Raw genomic sequence first — 20,982 nt, 5'->3', positions numbered from 1 at the left:
ATAAATTAACTCTTTTAAAAGTTATCACTTGTATTCATAAATTAACTCTTTAAAAGTCATCACTTGTAGCTATAAATTAACTCCATATAAGTCATTACTTGTAGCTATAAATCAACTATTTAAAAGTCTTCACTTGTAGCTATAAATTAAAACTCTCTAAAAGTAATCACTTGCAGATAAAAATGAACTCTAAAAGTCATCTCTTGTAGCTATAAATTAACTCTAAAAGTCATACCTTGTAGCTATAAATTAACTCTTTAAAAGTCATCACTTGTAGTTGTAAATTGACTCTCTAAAAGCCATCACTTGCAGATATAAACTAACTCTAAAAGTCATCACTTGTAGGCCTAGCTATAAATTGACTCTACAAGTCGTCACTTGTAGCTATAAATTAACTCCCTATTAGTCATCATTTGTAGCAATAAATTAACTCCTTATAAGTCATCACTTGTACCTATAAATTAACTCTCTAAAAGTCATCACTTGTAGCTATAGATTAACTCCATATAAGTCATCACTTGTAGCTATAAATTAACTCTTTAAAGTTATCTCTTGACGCTATAAATTAACTCTCTAAAAGTCATCACTTGTAGCTATAGATTAACTTCCTATAAGTATCACTTGTAGCAATATATTAACTCCCTTTAAGTCATCACTTGTAGCTATAAATCAACTCTCTAAAAGTCATCATTGTCGCTATAGATTAACTCCCTATAAGTCATCACTTGTGGCTGGTAAGCAAAAAAAACTCTGTTTTCTAATTTTGCTATAACAGAGCAGACAACACACACCCTCACTAGGCAAGTTACACCTGTCAACTGATAGAAATTTGAAGTTGAACTGACGAATGATATTAAGGCTTTCAAGAAGAAGTTGAACACCCCCTTTTTTTAAATAAAGAATCTTATGATGCTGTGGATGAGTCTTATTAATTTTCAATATTATTTTCGTTTCAAATACATAATATAAAAGAAAATAACGGTCTGGCATCTTACCCACAATGCATCGCTAGAAACAGAAGTCGATCGGTAGACCAAACGACTTTTCATGTTTTAGATATCATTGGAACTTTTTTTAAAAATCTGTGTTATTAACAGTTTACGTATGAAAATATTTCTGCAATTCGTTGATAATTTAATTCCAATATATTCTAGTTGGTTTTTCATATTATCAACATCGAGAAGAGTTAATAACTAAGGGAAATAAGTTCAATAACATACCATGGTTTAGACTAGTACTAGTAGCCTACTAGGCCTACTGTTGTTAATAATCATACTACTACTACTACTACTACTAATAATAATAATAGTTCTTTGTCTGCATCTTTTCCCACTTCTATGTGGGGTCGATGTTTCTGGTCTAATAATAATAATAATAATAATAATAATAATAATAATAATAAAATTGAACTCCAACCAAGCAATTCAAGGGTTATTGATCACTAGAAAATATATATAAGAATATACAGCTTGAAGGGTGTCTGAATTGACTTTTTGTTTTCTTTTTTCAAGTTTACAACTGAAAGAGAAATTATACTAAAAAGTAAATGGATTATTCTTGTGGGTTAAAATTTTCCATTCTTATTATTACTAGTACTGGTAGCCTAGTAGTAGTAGTACTAGTGGAAGATGTGGTAGTAGTAGCAGCTGCAGTAGTATTAGTAGTAGCAGCAGCAGTAGTAGTACTAGAACAGGTATTCTTGTAGGTAAACCACATATTCCAGTACTCATATAGTACTGTACAATTTTCAGTCTCGTGTCCTTTATTATTATTATTATTATTATTATTATTATTATTATTATCTACCTTTGTTAAGTACAGATTCATTCCCAAAAAAATGCTTTTCCAAATACATTATAACACCAAGAAATATTTAAACTTATATTTTTATTTATTTTACTTTTCCAAAATGATGAATTACCTATTTAAATATGAAATTTTTACAAAGTTTTAAACAATTAAGGAAGGTGGAGTTTCTATGTTTTCATTATTTCTCCTTTAAAACAACCAGCGCCATCTCTTGACAATAAAGGACACTAAAAACAACCAGCGCCATCTCTTGACAATAAAAGACACTAATACTGATAAATCTTTATTTCAGTTAGTTGAAACTGACACATAAGATTGTGAAGAAAGCAGTTATATCATAATGCTTTACATAACGAACATGAACCACAGGCAGTTTAAGGCACATTTTAAAATCTTCAGTTTTCAATTCAACATACTAAGTTTCAACAATGGAAACTCTCTGATCAACATGGATACAATTATCCAAAAAATATGGGGAAAATATATATATTTTACCAAGACAGAATTACCTTATTTCAGTCCCTATTTCTATATTTCCTTAATAGATTTCTTGTGGTATCCCTCACACCAACAACTTCATAGCAATCAGTGTCCTTATCTTTAGAAGACTTGACATGTTCCTGTATGATTTTAGCACCAGCGCCAAAAAAAAAAGAAAATGCGCGAAAAATGCATAAAAGTTACAATTGTTACTTGGACAGACAGGACAATGATGAAGACGTGACGATGTATAAATTAGCAATATTGCAAAATTAGGTAACTTTCTTGCAGCAGAATTTTGCCACCTTACAAACTAAGTCTGTTTCTTCTTCACTTTCTAGTAAAGGAACCATAGGCTACTAACTCCTCTGTAATAGTAAACATCTATCTTTCAAGTGTATATATATATATATATATATATATATATATATATATATATATATATATATATACAGTGATGCCTCACTTTCCAGAAAGTCTAGATAAGGCGCGGATAAAAAGAGAAACAGACAATTCACCGGATGTGAAGATATGACGAGCACCATAACAACCATAGTTACGAAGGGCCTCCAGAAATGGGAGTCTACCTCTCCACCATCAGATCCTTCGTTTAACTTACACCTGACGTAATCTTAGATTCTTGCGAGAAACGTCTATAAAAAAAAGACGTGTTTCTGCTCGTCATTGAAAATTAGTACTTGATAAATTACAAATATGTATAGCTATTGTTATTAATGCACATATATATATCATAGCAGCCACTCAGCATCACATTTAGCGGGGAAAAACATGATCGAATGGTGAGATTCTCATCCCTCCCAGCATCGTAGTCTATGGACAGTAAACCTAAATTCTTCTCATCTTTAAATATGTTTGTATTACTATGTCTACATATAAACAAAAAGGCAATGTTAAAATCCATGAAATGTACAAGCAAAGCCATAAACAGTATTATATCAAAAAATACACAAATTCATCATAAAAGGTATCTCTGGGATAATGACAAAACAGTACGTACAAAAAATGGACTCGCATAGTCTCTCCTGCAGCTTGAGTGAATCCGTAACTCTTAAGCATCAATACAAAACACTTTTTGTGTTGTTTTAGACCAGAAATTTGGGCATCGAATGACTTGTCTTAAGGATTTGATTAATAATTGCATAGACTGAAGAGCATATTAAAACTAATGTCACAGAATAAGCTCTTTCCCAGTAAACTATGTACTGTAAGTATATACACACAAATACTGTATACATATATACACAAATACACATACATGTATGACTATCTATGTATACATATACATTTATGTATATCTATTTATATATGTATATTCATATAGATATATTAGCACACTGTAACCCTACAAACAGCCAACCTACTCAATGTGTAACAAGTAGGTTGCCCTGTAGTGGTAAGACATGAACACAATAACATGGCGGTTGTGAGAACTGAAGCCACTCGGAGCCTTTATAGTCTCACTACCTTCATTGAGAGAATTGCTTTGTGTTTCCAAACAAGCTGGACGCTCACTGAATCTGGTATCCCAGTTTTTCTGTGAGAACTCTCCTGGCAAATAAATGCTGGATGTTGAAATGCACTGCAGGTGGAACCATACAGCTAAGAAGTTCATAGGATCTTGAATCCTCCTCTATTCATTGTGCCCCAGTTTGTAATGGGATGATGATTATTTAAACCAATGAGCAATCCACGTCCATTCAGTGACTGAGGTTGTGTGTACCTGAAAGAATTCTCATTCTCGGATAAAAAGCAGATTTACATGAGGACACAGGCAGCACCACAGCACAGAGGTAAGCAGACCGGCACCATCGTCATGCCTCCTTTGGTCTCCGAGGACGAGGAACTCTCCTTGTAGCCTGAAGCACGTTCCATTCTCCACTTGGCCTTACCTCTGCGTCCGCTCTCTTTCAGGGTCATCGTCTGGAGATAGAACATCAGCAGGTTTTAAGAAATTAGATTTATAGTTATTGTGGACTCATGTAATAACTATTATCATTATTACTAGCTAAGTTACAACCCTAGTTGGAAAAGCAGGATGCTATAAGACCAAGGGCTCCTATAGGGAAAAATAGCCCATTGAGGAAAGGTTTTAGAAATTAAATAAGCTACAAGACAAGAAATGAATAGCCACAAAAAAAAATATTTTAAGAACAGTAACAACATTAAAACAGATCTTTCATATTTAAATTATAAAAAGACTAATGTCAGCCTGCTCAACACAAAATCATTCGTTGCAAGTTTGAACTTTTGAAGTTCCATCGATTCAACTACTTGATTAGGAAGATCATTCCACAAGTTGGAAAAATTGCTTCTAGAATACTGTGTTGTATTGAGCCTCATGATGGAAAAGGCATAACTATTAAAATTAACTGCATACCTGGTACTACTAACATTCTATAAATTGGTCACAGCTGGATTAAAGCTTCTAGAATACTGTGTTGTATTGAGCGTCATGATGGAAAAAGGCATAACTATTAGAATTAACTGCATACCTGGCACTACAAACATTCAATAACTTGGTCACAGCTGGATTAAAGCTTCTAGAATACTGTGTTGTATTGAGCCTCATGATGGAGAAGGCGTAACTATCAAAATTAACTGCATACCTAGTATTACGAACAGGATGGTAACTCTGATACCTACATGCATTGTCTCATGGAATAGCTCATGTCCAGGAGGATAGTAAACAGGGGGTCCAGCTTTGTTCTTGGTGAGTTCCCTCTTCTGTGTAGCTTCTGCTGCAGCCTTGGCATCAGCCTCTGCTCTCACCGCAATCTACAAGAAGACAACAAGTTTTAAAATGTACTGAGTCCAAAATGGAACACGTGACATTGCACAGGATGCCCGAAAACTTAAAGCTACCGGGTTCAACTGTAACTCTCAGCGCGTAGGAGACACCTATCTATCTAACTCTCTCTCTCTCTCTCTCTCTCTATCTATCTAAACATCTATCTATCACGCAGACTGAAAAGCAAGAGATGTTGTATACCTGTTATGCCTATGTCTAAGGGCAAGGATAATTTGATGGATGGAAAATTCTGTTATCATTTGCTTAAGATTACGTTTGTAAATGTATTTGACTGTTGGCCTATAAGTATCCTCATGAAAAAATGCTTAAACAACTAAAATATAGGGATACTACGTTATATTTACAATATATATATATATATATATATATATATATATATATATATGTTAAAATTTCCAAATTAAGTTTTTTAGGTTAAACTGTCATACACCATTAAATGTTTGAGACTGCTATAGCTTAATTTCATTAAAAATCTGTTACTTTTAAATTCCTCTAGAGTTTACAACTAGTCATATTTTTCATGACTTTCACTAAAATCTATAGATTATAATCTTATTTTTTTTTAAATTGCATATATGGTGTGCCCCTGTTCAAAGCTTACACAATCATAGACATGCTGTAGTTTATCAGTGATTTTTATTAATACGATTCTTGTTTTCATGATCAAAGCACAAAGTCCTTACAGTGACATATGGGATGAAGATTTTACATGATCAAACCAAGCCCTTGTAGTAACCTATGACTTAAAGATCCTAATTGTAAGGATGGGTAAATAATTCCTGACATCTGTTTCATCCACTGGGTTGTTACTGACCTGGTTGTTCTGCGGTAAGAGTGGTTCTTCGTCAGCAGGGTCACGTCGTGGGCCTCTGGGAGTTGGGCCATTGCCTGGACCATCCTGTATTGTATGATAAGGAGTTTAATTTATTGCTGGAATCATTTGAGAATTAATAACATTGGCTTAGAAACCCAATCGACGTTGTTGTGTTCTGTATAGTTTACTCTTAGCTAGGGGTACTTTATTGCTTAAAGTCAATCACTCCTTGTGAATGGTAGAGCTGTAGAGATAATTTGTGTTGATATTTAATAAATAACTAAATATTCCAGATGACTATCAATACCATTGGCTTAGAGAACCAATCTACTTTATGTTCTGTATAGTTTACTCTTAGCTGGGAGTACTTTCTGGCCTAAGTCAAGCACTTCTTGCCAAAGAGACAATTTATGTTGATATTTAAGGAATAACTAAATATTTCAGATGATAATAAACGCCAGGGTTGATTATTTCATATATAAAAAGTATCAATGAATGTCCATAAACAATCTACCTAGGGATGATATACAAGTAAACAAAGCAGTTTCTACGTACAAGTGCGAACGACATATTTAAAAGTGCGAACGACATATTTTTGCTTAACTTAACAAGTTATTTAATAGATATAATAGCAGCTATATGGGTACATTATACACAGAGTTTATAAATTTGCTTCTAATCCATTATGCATTCAGTGACGTGTGCAAAATCAAAAGGGCCAATCTAGAACATAGTCAGAACATATAACATTTAGAATTTAGATACATCTTTAATGATATTACAGAACAGAGACAAGAATAATATTTTATTCTTTACATTACCTGCTGACATTCAAAATGGTGAAATCATGCAAATTGTGCAAATATTAAATAAAATAACCCACAATTTATGAAAAATTAAATTTATTAAACTTTCGAAGGGACCATCTCCCTTCCTCTTCTGAAAACATTTTTGTTTTCTGAAGAGGAAGGGAGATGGCCCCTTCGAAAGTTTAATAAATTTAATTTTTCATAAATTGTAGGTTATTTTATGTATCATAAATACACGGAAAATTGTGTATTTTAATGTGTGCAAATAATGGTTTGCATAAACAACATTTATATTTGGATAAACATTCGCACCTCCAGTGTATGTTAGAAGGCTTTACATACACAGAGGCTTTTTAGGAGGAAGATAAGAGTCAAATATATGTGCTGGATAATGCTTGCAAGAAAAGCACTAAGTGCAGAGTGGTGACAAGTAACATTCGAACTATCAAGATCTAAGAAGCAAGATATCAAGTTAGCCACAGTTAAATAATACTATGAATTGATATATAAAATAAATAATTTATGATTATACATACTGTAGGTTGAGGACTCTCCTCATACATCAATCTAAGATTAAATCTTCATAGATTAATAATTTTACGTCGTACTATGGAATTGATAATAAAAATAAATAATTTATCATTATACATAGGTTGATGACTCTCCTTTTATACATTAATCTAAGGTTCAATCTTCATAGATTAATAATTTTACTACGTACTATGGAATTGATAATAAGAACAAATGATTTATGATTATATATAGGTTAATATCTCTCCTTTTATACTTTAATCTAAGGTTTAATCTTCTTAGATTAATAATTTTACTTCGTACTATGGAATTGATAAGAAAAATAAATCTTTTATGATTATACATAGGTTGAGGACTCTCCTTATAAATTAATCTAAGGTTAAATGTTCATAGATTAATCATTTTACTTCGTACTTGATATCTGCTTTGAACACGAAGACGTATATCTATTCGTTTAAACTAGTCGGTCGATACGCAAACATGGAACGTAAATCATACTACTCACCAATCTGCATTCTATCAAAAGAGAAATAGAACATCAAATAGCATATTTATGCTTAGTTTGTGATTTGGAATGCATTCAACACTCCATGGGATGAAAGGCCCCAGGAGATTTAGTTCTTAAAAGTGTGCCAATTTATCTTAATTCAATTACTTCAATAATCAGAATCAATAGAATTTCTGACCTGGACTGTAATCAACACTCCATGAGATGAAAGGCTCCAATTTATCTTAATTCAATTACTTTAATAGTGAGAATCAATAGAAGCAGATAGGCATTTTAATCTTTTCTTTAAGAGCACCATTATTCCATTTACTTATCGTTACCTCATCTTTCCTTGGAATGGGGGAATGTTTTCTTAAGGTCATTTCATTCACAGAGCGCCTAATGTAATGCTGTAAAGTGGAAAATAATTTTAAAGCCCCTTAATTTAGGACTGGGATGAATGGAGAAAATGTTATATAAACTTGTAGATGTGAATATATGTATATATGTTAATAAATAATTCCCATAAAACAAAGTAAAACGTTTTAAGACAGGCACTCTCATCTCACCTCAGAATCCGAGAAGGAAGTCATGAGGTCGTCGACACGGCGTGGAATCTTGCCATCATTGCTTCCTTTAATTGGAGAAGTGTCGGGGAAGGGCAGGGTGTCATTCCTTGGCCTTCTGACGCGTTCCAGTGAGTCCGAATGGCTCGATCTTATGTTGGTCACGTACGTGATGTGTTGAGGGGCGTTAGTCACGGGAGGTCTTTCTGGCGAGACCGAGCGGCCCCTGCTGGGATAAGGCGTAGAGGTGACTGGAGGTCCATCGTTAGGACTGTAGGGTCTTCCTGGTTCACCTGGATAACCTGTGTGTGTAGTTCGCGTTGTCGTTTTATTGATTGTAATAGAAATGCTACCAGGATGGCCTTGCCCAGGATCTGTTGGTCCATTGGGACTGCCTGGTCCATAATCTGGGCCCTGAGGTTTGCTTGGATAGTTTGGACTCTCAGGACCATCTTTATCCTTGGGACTGATGGAACCATATGGTTCTACAGGACTGTGAGGGCCGCTGGGACCATGAGGACCGCCTGGACCATGAGGACTGCCTGGACCAAGAGGACCGCTAGGTCCATGTGGACCGCCAGGACCATGAGGACCGTCAGGACCATGAGGACCGCCGGGACCATGTGGAGAACCTGGTCCACCAGGTCCATCCCCTCCTGGATAGCCCCCTGGATATATGACATTTGTTGTATTTCTGCTGTTGATTGTAGAGGTGCTTGTTCGAGTTGAGTTTTTGTGCAGGCTATAATTAACTACAGTTGAATGCTGATCAGGTTGAGATGGTTGAACCGGGTGACTGGGATGAGCCGGCTGACTCGTCTGGGTGAGATGTGTTGTCACAGGCTGCGCAGGTTGTGGTGGTTGGGGTTGGCTTGATGGTGCTACCTGAAGAGCTGGTGGGGATCCAGGCATGACCATTCCTTGGGGTGGTGGAGGAGCGCCATCAGGCAGAGGCTGGCCAGGTTGAATAGTATAGTGATAAGAATAGTGGTAAATAATTGGCTGTCCTTGAAGCTGTGAAGGAGTTGGCGAAGGTGCTCCTTCACTTGGTGGCACAGAGGATGGTCCAGGAACTGAAACGTAATTGAGCGGAGGCAGAGGCTGAACACCCGTTCCGCCGGTATTTCCGTACGTGTAGATGTAAGCGACACCTGGTTCCCTGGGAGATAGTTGAGGTGGAGTTGGAAGAGGGATCGGTTCTTTCCATGACTGTCCGCCTGGAGACATCTGCAATGATTTGCATTATTAGAACATTTAGCATGGTAATAACTATGACTATCTGGCAATGAATTTACATCAGGTGTAGTAAATTCTCTTAGTCACATATGTCATTTTGTAAAATGTCAGATTCCATCTCTTCGTGCAATCTATAAATTGTTACAGTACTGCTTGTAACAAGCCACCCCTAAAAAAACTTAAAACTAAGTTTGATAGGCATACAAATAAATGTGAAATAAAAAAGAACTTTTCAGCTTTACTGGACTAAAGAGAACATAGGATTTTCAAACTTAATAAAGAAATAAGTCAAACAGGAAAGGTATAACTACTGATTCTCCTTACTTTAGAGCTAAACAAAAGGGGAATCCTTAACATGCACTAGAATTAGAAAAGAAAATATTAACAGACCTAGGAGTGCATGAAACTAATTAATGATAATTACAATGCCCTGTTAAGGTACCTGTCTTGAAATGTACCCCATCAAGGTAGTTGTTAAAGATTAGGTATGGTTGAAGGCTAAATCCCCCATGCTGATTACAGATTTCTGGATTTCTCAGCTGTTATATGGCCTAGTTCGTGCTGCCATACAAAAATAAAAAAAAAAGAGACAGAGCGAAAGGAAAAGTGGGTAAGGCCCTCACGGCATTTTTCGTGTCAGTTCGACTCACATTGGGAGGAACGCCCATGCCAGGCCAATATACTGCACACTGCAGCTGCGGCAGGCGAGGCGACACCGGCCCACGCTGTAACATCCACAGTCACTGTCCATTCTACTCATTGTTTAGTTGGGATTATTTTTCTTTATAACTCGCTTTAGTAGCTATGATTAGCTAAGTGGAGAGTTAATGGATAACGATTAAGTGTTTGACCTTCAGCTATTAAGAGCTACAACTTCTTTTGGAAATATGTGAAGGTTCTCTTCCATACTATAGTGGAAACCATAGGATTATATGTTTTTGCTAGCTAAAGTCTAACCACATCAGTACACCTTTGATTTCCTGAATGTTCATTAAACATGGAAATTAGTAGATTATTAACCCCATTTAGTTTAATTCTTAGTATTGTTTTACCCAGAAAATTATATTGTTAATCATTATAGTGGTGTATGTCTTCATAATATATTCTGGTACAGTAAACCAAATTATTAACAAATGGTTTGTCCAATTCACATAAGGGTCGTTAATAACAGAGGAACAAGTACTTGCAAAGTGTGAGTACTAAAACAGTTATTAATATACTCAGTTTCTTCTGTGACAAAAAATAGTTAAGGGTGGATATTGGTAAATGCAATCAATATTAATCATAATTTCATTGAAATATGCAAGGGTTAACACATAAATGTCAACTATAACAACGGTATACAATTCTTGAATTAATATTTGCAAAAAAACACAAACTAAAAAGAAAATAATCGGTGCCGGTTTAGTATGTGGCCTACCTTTCGAATATGGCCTACGAAATTCTATCTGTTTTAGTATGTGGCCTAAGCTAATCTAACGTAACCTAACGTAACGTAACCTAACCTTACCTAACCTAACCTAACCTAACCTAACAAGCCAGGTAGGCCACATACTAAACCAGAATAAAAAAGGTAGGCCACATACTAAACCGGCACCAAATAATCTGTTGACTGAGCACAGCGTACATCAGGCATTCAGACTGAGCTGTCAGTGAAGGAAATTAAGCCTGACTCATGAGCCTCAAAATGATCCATGAATAATGTATTCATTTCATTAGTATGATTCTTTCGTAAAGTTCTTTGACTGAAAGCAAGACACAAGAGGGACGAACCTGAGGAGGAGAGGACAAGGTAGATGTGGAGGTATTTGTAGAGGTGATCTGTTGGTGCTTCTGTAGCAACTGGCGACGCCTCGCTTCCTCCTCAATACTCACCTGTGTTGGATAATTAAGTTATAAGAACTTATGCTGGTTTCAATTTTAGCTGGTTGGTCTTTATATGTTTTGAAAATACAGAGTCAATCTCAAAAACTATAAGTGCAAAGTTTTCTATAAAAATAAAGTTATATTTTTGTTTGATTTTGAAGGTAAGGAGTCTTTTATTGGAACCCTTGAGTCATAAGTAAATGCTGGTTTGAATTTTAGCAGGTTGCTCTTTATATATTTTGAAAATACATTAATATCAACAACCATAGGTTGATTTTACCAAATAAGTGCAAAGTTTGCCATCAAAATCGAAAAAAAACTGTATTTTTACTTGATTTTGAGGTAAGGAGGCCTTGTATTGGAGCTCTGGACAATGTTCCACTTTGCAACTTAGCAAAATGGGAGGATCAGTACAAAATTATTAGATTTCAGGTAATTGGGAAATATCTCTTAAGCTTTATAAAATTAAATTTGATCTAAACCCTCCATAAATACTGCACGTAGCAGAGAAATACTGACCACCGGTGGCTTGCTAGAATCCTGCGTTTCGTAAGTCTTCTCAAATCTGTTGCGCCAAACAATCCGACGAACTTCCCCACTTTTGGAGTCATCAATCATTTCATCGTCACCACTGTAAACAAGAGGGGAGTTGATCAGTATGAGCAATGCTGTTTTACTTAGAGAAAATTCTATTCATATTTTGCTAAAAAGGGAAATCAGCTGATCATAGTAGTACAATAACTCATTAACAAAGTTTTATCAACAAATTGAAGAATGAAAGCAAGTGTAGTAATGTTATGAGAGTATATCATACTGGGAGATAGTAATGTTGTGAGAGTCTATACTAAGAGGTAGTATAGTAATGCTATGAGACTTTATTATACTGGGAGATAGTATAGTAATGTTATGAGAATCTATCCTGGGAGATAGTGTAGTAATGTTATGAGAGTTTATTATACTGAGAGATAGTTTAGTAATGTTATGAGACTATTATACTGAGAGATAATATAGTAATGTTATGAGACTTTATTATACTGGGAGATAATATAGTAATGTTATGAGACTTTATTATACTGGGAAATAATATAGTAATGTTATGAGACTTTATTATACTGGGTAATAGTATAGTAATGTTATGAGAGTTTCTTATACTGGGAGATAGTGTAGTAATGTTATGAAAGTTTATTATACTAGGAGATAGTATAATGTTATGAGAGTTTATTATACTGGGAGATAATATAATAATGTTGATAATTCATTATACTGGGATATAGTATAGTAATGTTATGAGAGTTTACTATACTGGGGATAGTATAATTCTATGAATTTATTATACTGGGAGATAGTATAGAAATGTTATGGGAGTTTACTATAATGGGAGATAGTGTAGTAATGTTATGAGAGTTTACTATAATGGGAGATAGTATAATTCTTTGAGAGTTTATCATACTGGAAGATAGTATAGTAATGTTATGAGAGTTTACTATACTGGAAGATAGTATAATAATGTTACAAGAGTTTACTAAATTGAGAGATAGTACAAATTACTCTATACTCACTCATATTTACTGCTATCAGTAGATCTGAGGGATCCGTTGGCCATAGTGGTGGATGGAGCTGTGCCTAAAGAGAGATAATAATGTTAAATGGGTCTATATTTGTTCTCACTTATAACATATCTATGAAATTACCATACCTAAAGCTGAATGGGACAGGGAAGATATTAGCTTACAACTTTCAAAGTTAAATGTGCCATGAATTATGAAACAAATCTTGTATTGAGCGCGATCTTCAAATGGTAGGTAATATTATTAGAGTGGTTTACTTTACTGAATAATCATCCCTTTTCAGTTAATACTATTAATATTTTTAGTATGGTAAAATTTTATAATGATATTAACATATTTCATACAATGTAACAAGATATTATATTCCTAAATGTTTTGAAGTTCCCTAAGCTTGAAGTTCATGCTCCTTATATAACCCAAAGCTCGCAAAAGTTGAAAGCCCAGACGATTAAAGCTTATTTTGAGCCAATTTCTAACTGCTGCTTTCCCAGGAAGTAATCAAGCAAAGTCAACTGTTATGTGATAGAAAAAGACAACACGTATGAATCCTTGGAGCACTTTCGGTGCGATGTATTGCTTTCCTCATCCTTGGGTGAAACACTGATACAAAATTGTCAGGAATGCTCACAGAATAGTTACAGTGATCTGCTATAACATCAGATTACCAGAGAAGACCTATAAGCTTTGAGCATCCCCTTGCAATAAGCTAAGCATGCATGCTTTTACATTCATACACACAAAACCAAAAAGATGTTTGAATAAAGGGAAGGGTTAATTCCATCTCTGCAAATGTGATTTATCTCTGAACATCAACCATACAATTGTTTAAAAGATTAGCAATCTGAGGGCATAAGCAGAAGTCCCAACCAGTGACGGACAATGATGAAAACTCGATAGCTTTTTTTCAAAGAATACTGACATTTACTGAGGGCCGTTGAAGTGTAAGACTCGGGATTCTTGACTACACAGAATAATCCAAGATTTAACAACTACAAGCAATTTTTCCACTTAAAAACACCCAAGTCAAATGCGGGTAAGGTTACATATAAAATGCGGGGTAAAGAACACCAATCTGCTCAGATTAAACCCAAATGAATGAAAAAAAGGACACCAAAACGGGTAAAAATTTGTCAAAATGTAACTCATTGATGATATAATGAGATAACATTCATATGCCCTCCAGGTCACAAGAATCTTTTGCATAGCTCTGATCCTATGAAACTGACTTATTTATAACCTGCCGAGATGTAGGCTAGTCCTGAAACCCACCGGTAAGGTTGCTACTAATTTAGCACCTTGTTTAGTAAGTTTTTGTCTTATGATCATTTTCCATTTGTCTTACAACTGTGCTCGAGCTAAACTGGTTTTGAATGTTCTGCAAATGTTAATTTACTTTCATCGTCCTATGGTGCCTCAATCATGGCAATTACCATGTACACTAACTTGAAAAATAGATCTTCATTGTGACTTGGAGTCATGACAAGGTCGTTTCCAAGGAATGATACTGTTACAGGGCCTGGATGCAACATCAAGCCACATTGAAACATGAAAAATTTGGGACCATAAGCCTCACCATGCCACACAACACCACCCACTTACTCCGGTTCACCATTTGACGTTCTTGGACAGAAGTACCAGTGTGAGAGCAGGTGGAAATTTGAGTCGAGGATTTAACGGTATGAGAATGGGCTTCGGCCGCAGCCAGAGTCAATACAACAGATGGGTCATGGGTCACTACTTGGCTGGGAATTTCTTCTCTGTCATCATCTGGAGGGAACTCAGAGGCTTCTAGCATTATCGGCACATCGTGTTCTGAGATAATTTCAACGGGCTCGGCCGGCGCGGAGTTAAGAACCTCAACGGGAGCACGCAGCTCAGCGTTTTGCTGCTGCTGGGACTCATCGAGCGAAACGATCAGAGAATCGAGCTCGTTAATGTCCTTCCGCAGTCGGCCAAGTGTGGAGTAATCGGATCCGACTGTTTTGGACGTTTTCATGGTATCTGTGGCCAGTGTGTCTGTGTCGCTGGAATCAACAGTTGGAACATAGCCTTCCTCCCCACCTGAAGGAGAGCCGTATCAGCTCATGCACTTCTGACTATTCAACACAAAAGTCACACACACACACGCGCACACGCATATTCCACTCTCTCAAGCCCTATCTTAGAACTACCATGCAGAAATAGATGTATGTCCCGTATGATAATGTTGGCCACCAAGTGAGAGAGCCATAGAGGGGATTTTAGAAAACCCAGCTCACAAGTTGACACATCTCTAGCTATACTAGATATTGATTCCTTTTTACTTAACTAGGTACTCTTAACGCTTGGAGAATACAATTGTGATATTTATTACCTTTGTACTCTCCCTAACAACTTTACAGAAATTGTAGGTTGGGATTATAATTTACACAATGAGGTGACAAATGACACTGGATGAGACAATATATATATATATATATATATATATATATATATATATATATATAGATATATGCATATGTGTATATATGCACTTATATATATATATACATATATATATATATATATATATATTTATATATATATATATATATATAATTTATATATATATATATATATATACATATATATATATATATATATATATATATATATATATATATGCATATGTGCATATATGCATTTATATATATATATATATATATGTATATATATATATATATATATATATATATATATATATATATATATATGCATATGTGTATATACGCACTTATATATATATATATATATATATATATATATATATATATATATGTATAGATGTATATATATATACATATATATATATATATATATATATATATATATATATATATATATTCCATCTTCCATCCTCATTAATATCCTTAATTAAATCTATTTAAATATATAATAATAAAATTCATATTGAAATTAGTATTTTTATCTTTCTAATGTATGCTTTTGTGTTTTTATCTTATTTTTTTTTCATTTGAATAAGTGTGTTTGTACCTCCAAGTTTATTGACGTGTGTGTGTGTATATATATATATATATATATATATATATATATATATATATATATATATATATATATATATAGTTACGAAGGAGGAAAAGTTAATAGACCTAGTTGCAACTAGGTATAGTACTTTCGTCTTTTTAGTAGCATCGTCAGAAGCGCTAATAAGGCAAAAGTACCAACTCCAATCAAATCTCTTCGCTTTCCCTGTCATGGCTATAACACACACACACTTATATATGTATATATATATATATATATATATATATATATATATATATATATATAAACTACATTAAAGATAAAACCGTAAAGACTGATTGTAAAGACGTATCAAATTTACCACTAACTACTAACAATAATTTTGAATTTATCAGCAACTGAGTTCCAGGATAGTGAATTAATCCTTGGTCAAGGAACGTTAGATATAACTTCAGTAGAATTGTGCATGCACTAATTAACAAGCATGCACAAAATGACCTTTTTTCATAACAACAATGATGAGAAAAAATTCTTCTTTAGGATTTGACCTTTGACCTTCGAGAGGTTTGTCTTATCAGCTGATTCTAGGCGAGATAATCTGCTATTAATGAATACTATAATATACTTTAGTATGTGTATGCATTCAATTATAGCAGATACATATACAAATACATATATTCATTTAGTTTTTCAATTCTTAAACTATACCTTTTTACATTTGAGAAATTTTCTTTATCAGCTGATTCTAGGCGAAATTATCTGATATTAATAAATACTATAATATACTTCTGTATATGTATGCATTCAATTATAGCAGATACATATACAAATAGATATGTTTATTTAGTTTTTCAATTCTTCAACTATACTTAATAGTATTCAACATTAAGGAAAAACCACCCATGCTAGTTGTACTGAAATGAATATATAAACATAATCTGAAATAAGTAGAAATATTTATCTACAAAAGCCAAAAAACCTGACGTGAAATAAAGGAGTTATAATTGAAAAATGAAGGATATAAACTAATAAATAAATAGATCATCCTCACAGACTAAAAATACAGAAGATCATCAACATAGAAACTTAATTGATTCCAAGAAGCTGTTTGTATGTCGAATTGTTCGTAAGTTGAAAATTTGGCCTAGCGTAGGCCTAGGTCTGAATTCCATGCCTATGATTTCCAGCTACATTGGTCAATAAATAATCAGGTTTCTTACGAAATAGATATCAGGTTATTACAAAATATTATTTTGGTTACTGTATTGAATGATATAATATGATTTTATTACAATATTTTTTTTATTTTGTCTTTCTTATTTTTCAGTTGGATTTTTGTTCGTAAGTCGAATGTTCGTAGGCCGAATGTTCGTAAGTCGAGGATCTTCTGTAATCACGTACATGACTTATACAATCGAGGACTACAATTCAAAATATCGACTTTTAACTTAACATACTTCCTGACACTTTTATTTACTTAATAAGTTAATTAGTTAGGAAAACCAATCCAAGTAATGTTTGGTTGAGTGAAATATATACAATTAGTATCTTAATTTACTTTATCAAGTAGTTTGTTTCGAAATACTAAAGAAGATAAGTTTTGAAACTTGAAGGGTAAAACGCCGACGGACAGAATATACATTGATTTACCTTTGACCAAAAAAGGATTAATGGAAGTTATGTTTAGTTATTTCAGTTGTGTGATTTAGTCTACTGTGTGTCATTCAAGTATTTTGTGAGATGAAACATACGTGTGTGTATATATATATATATATATATATATATATATATATAAATATATATATATATATATATATATATATATATATATATATATATATATCGTATATAATATATATTTACATAGATCTACATGTATATAATTATTTATAAGCATATATATATATATATATATATGTATATATATATATATATATATATATATATATATATATATATATATATATATATACAGTGTATTCGTATATGCTGTTTGCGTAAAATGTCATACACATATCCACACTTACATCACACACATATAACAGACTAACAAACAACCTTAGAAAACAAACACATGGTTAATCTAGCCGCGTATACTTATTACCAGACAAAAGAACTATGTACAGACGAAAAATCACTCTCACGCAAAATAATCCCCAGCACCGCTAGCATCGGGGCGGGACACTCAAGAAGACAAGTTTAGGCATCTAAATATTGAGGAAATTTAAGAAACATCACTACATCTGGAAGGGGAAGAGGGGGTTTCGAACACCATGATGTCACAAGCAATAGCTAAAGGAATTTCAATGTGTTTTTTGGGGGGGTGTCAAGACACAAACTCAATCAAATCTACCTCACCTATGGTGGCCAGGGCATCAACCAGTCTGTTTGCAACTTTCTGGGATGCAGAGATCACTGGAAATAATCATGTTTGGAAAGAGGAGTTAGTCTGGCAGTGGCTGGTGGATGATGCTGGTGTATCATCTCTCAAATTTAGATCAGATGAGAATGTCTATACTGGCATGCAAATTTCAAGTGCAATGGCCTGCTCGTACAGGCATTCTGTGATTGGCAATGTCTGATTGGCTGGCATTCTATGCATGGGAACACCAGACTGCTTGCTTGCCTGGCATTCTGTGCTTAGGAATACCCACTTGGCAAACAAATTCTGAGCTGGAAAATGCCTGACAGGCTGACATTCTGTGCTGGGAGGTGCGTGAATGAAAATTACCCAGCAATCTGTGTCTAGTAATACCTCTGCCTTGCTGTTCGGGCCTGAGAATGCTTACCTGGCTGACATTCTGTACTGGAGAATGCCTGCTAGGCTCACATTCTGTACTGGGAGGTGCTTGAATGAAAATTACCTAGCAGTGAGTCTAGTAATACCTCTGCCTTTCTGTTCTGGCCTGAGAATGCTTACCTGGCTGACATTCTGTACTGGAGAAGGCCTGCTAGGCTCACATTCTGTACTGGGAGGTGCTTGAATGAAAATTACCTAGCAGTGAGTCTAGTAATACCTCTGCCTTTCTGTTCTGGCCTGAGAATGCTTACCTGGCTAACAGTCTGTACTGGAGAATGCCTTGCTGGCTGGCATTCTGTGACTGAGAAGAACCAGTTAGCCAGTAGTCTCTGGTTTGTAGTTTGATTTGAAGAGTATATTCTCTGTTACCAGCTAAAACAAGTGGCATACAGGCTGGAGTTTATCTTTCAAAGCAGTATGGGGCTAAGGTCTTTTGTGCACATGGCATGCGATCACTTCTAAGGAGTATGGCAAGTTTTATCAATTTGATGGGCACTTAAAATCAGCAATTTTTTTTATTTTTTTTTATTTGAGGGGTTTAGGATGTTTATCATTAAATAACTATATCGATTACTGTAAGAGAAAAAAAGTATTTTATCATGCAAATTGATAATTTATTCACTACATATTATCTTGAGAGTATCTCGAAATACTATCACGAATTCAAACTGCCTGGGTTATAAAAACTGCCTGAGCTCATAGCTCTGTTTATCTATGCTGTTTAATGTTTCTCTTCGGTGATTTTAATGCAGTTTTAATACCTATTACAGAAACGAGCGGATGTAATATGTCTCCAAATACTATTCACCACCACTTTATTCAGCAACTGGGCATTAATTAAATTTTATTTAAAAATCTCCAGGTTATTTAATATAATCTTTTCAACTGCTCTACCTGCGAAGTATGGTCTGGCGCTGACCACATCCACATAGCGACTGATATGCCCGCCCGTGACACCTAAAATCAATGAGAAGCATTACCTTGATTGATAGTTATTTGAGAAACATCACTAAATCTCCCGTTTGCTGGTCTGCTGCTTCAAGGGGGGAACTTGCTCTCTTAGAAGTGATCATTTGGCAGTATACATTACATCAAATACATGAAGAACAATGCCAAAGGATACATGTATAATGTATAAAATCTAGAGCAATCTCAAGTAATGCATTTAGAGTAATTAAGAGCAAATTATACTAATTAAAGCTTGAAATGAGATAAAGAACTGCCAAGAAATGCGATACTACAATACATAATACGATACATGACACCAATACATTTACAACCATTAAGTTACTATCAATACGATACGACACCAAGATTTACAATATTCAAACTACAATACTTGACTCGAACATTGGATTGTTCAAACTTCGATACTTATTTACGATAAACGAAGGTTTACACATTTACAATATTCAAATTGGCATACTTATCTACGATAGATAACTATTACACATTTACAGTATTACTATTTACGATATCTGACTAATACAAATTTACAATATTCAAACTACGATACTTATCTACGATAGATACTATTACACATTTACAGTATTACTTTTTACAATGTCTGGCTAATACAAATTTACAATATCCAAACTACAATAGTTATCTACGATAGATAACTATTCCACATTTACAGTCTTTATACTATTTACGATACCTAGGTAATACAAATTTACAATATTCAAACTACGATACTTATCTACGATAGGTAAAAATTCCATATTTATAGTCTATACTATTTATGATATCTAACTAATACAAAAATTACAATATTCAATTTACGATACTTATCTACGATAGCTGTCACTTACAATACTAAAAAAAACTGCACTCACGATCCTTGACTGGTAGTTTGATCAAACATCTATCAAACATTTATGATTTTTCTAACCAATTATTGAAACCTATCTCGTCAGTATTGACTTATACGATAATAATAATAATAATAATAATAATAATAATAATAATAATAATAATAATTTTATTTCGATAATAATATTTTTTTAAATTTGAATAATAATAATAATAATAATAATAATAATAATAATAATAATAATAATAATAATAATAATATTTTTTTAATTTTAATAATAATAATAAATTTATTAATTTCAATAATGATAATAATTTTCATAATTTAAATAATAATAATAATAATGATAATAATAATAATGATAATA

General features: G+C 33.8%; 1 protein-coding gene across 1 annotated transcript in view; it reads right to left on the bottom strand.

The window, feature by feature from the left end:
- Window positions 1–2,079: 2,079 nt before the first annotated feature.
- LOC137656758 (uncharacterized) overlaps window positions 2,080–20,982 on the bottom strand; it is an 83,808-nt gene continuing 64,905 nt past the window's right edge. The window contains 11 exon segments of the mRNA XM_068391021.1: window positions 2,080–4,230; window positions 4,954–5,085; window positions 5,934–6,017; window positions 8,102–8,170; window positions 8,330–9,553; window positions 10,213–10,287; window positions 11,336–11,437; window positions 11,948–12,059; window positions 12,988–13,051; window positions 14,596–15,057; window positions 18,358–18,414. Of these exon segments, the coding sequence (XP_068247122.1) occupies window positions 4,066–4,230; window positions 4,954–5,085; window positions 5,934–6,017; window positions 8,102–8,170; window positions 8,330–9,553; window positions 10,213–10,287; window positions 11,336–11,437; window positions 11,948–12,059; window positions 12,988–13,051; window positions 14,596–15,057; window positions 18,358–18,414 (2,546 nt within the window). The 3' untranslated portion in view covers window positions 2,080–4,065.

Source organism: Palaemon carinicauda, chromosome 17 (assembly GCF_036898095.1).
Source record: "Palaemon carinicauda isolate YSFRI2023 chromosome 17, ASM3689809v2, whole genome shotgun sequence".
Lineage (NCBI taxonomy): Eukaryota > Metazoa > Arthropoda > Malacostraca > Decapoda > Palaemonidae > Palaemon > Palaemon carinicauda.
The sequence above is the reverse complement of the archived record's forward strand: the minus strand, read 5'-3'. Positions and strand labels throughout refer to the sequence as shown.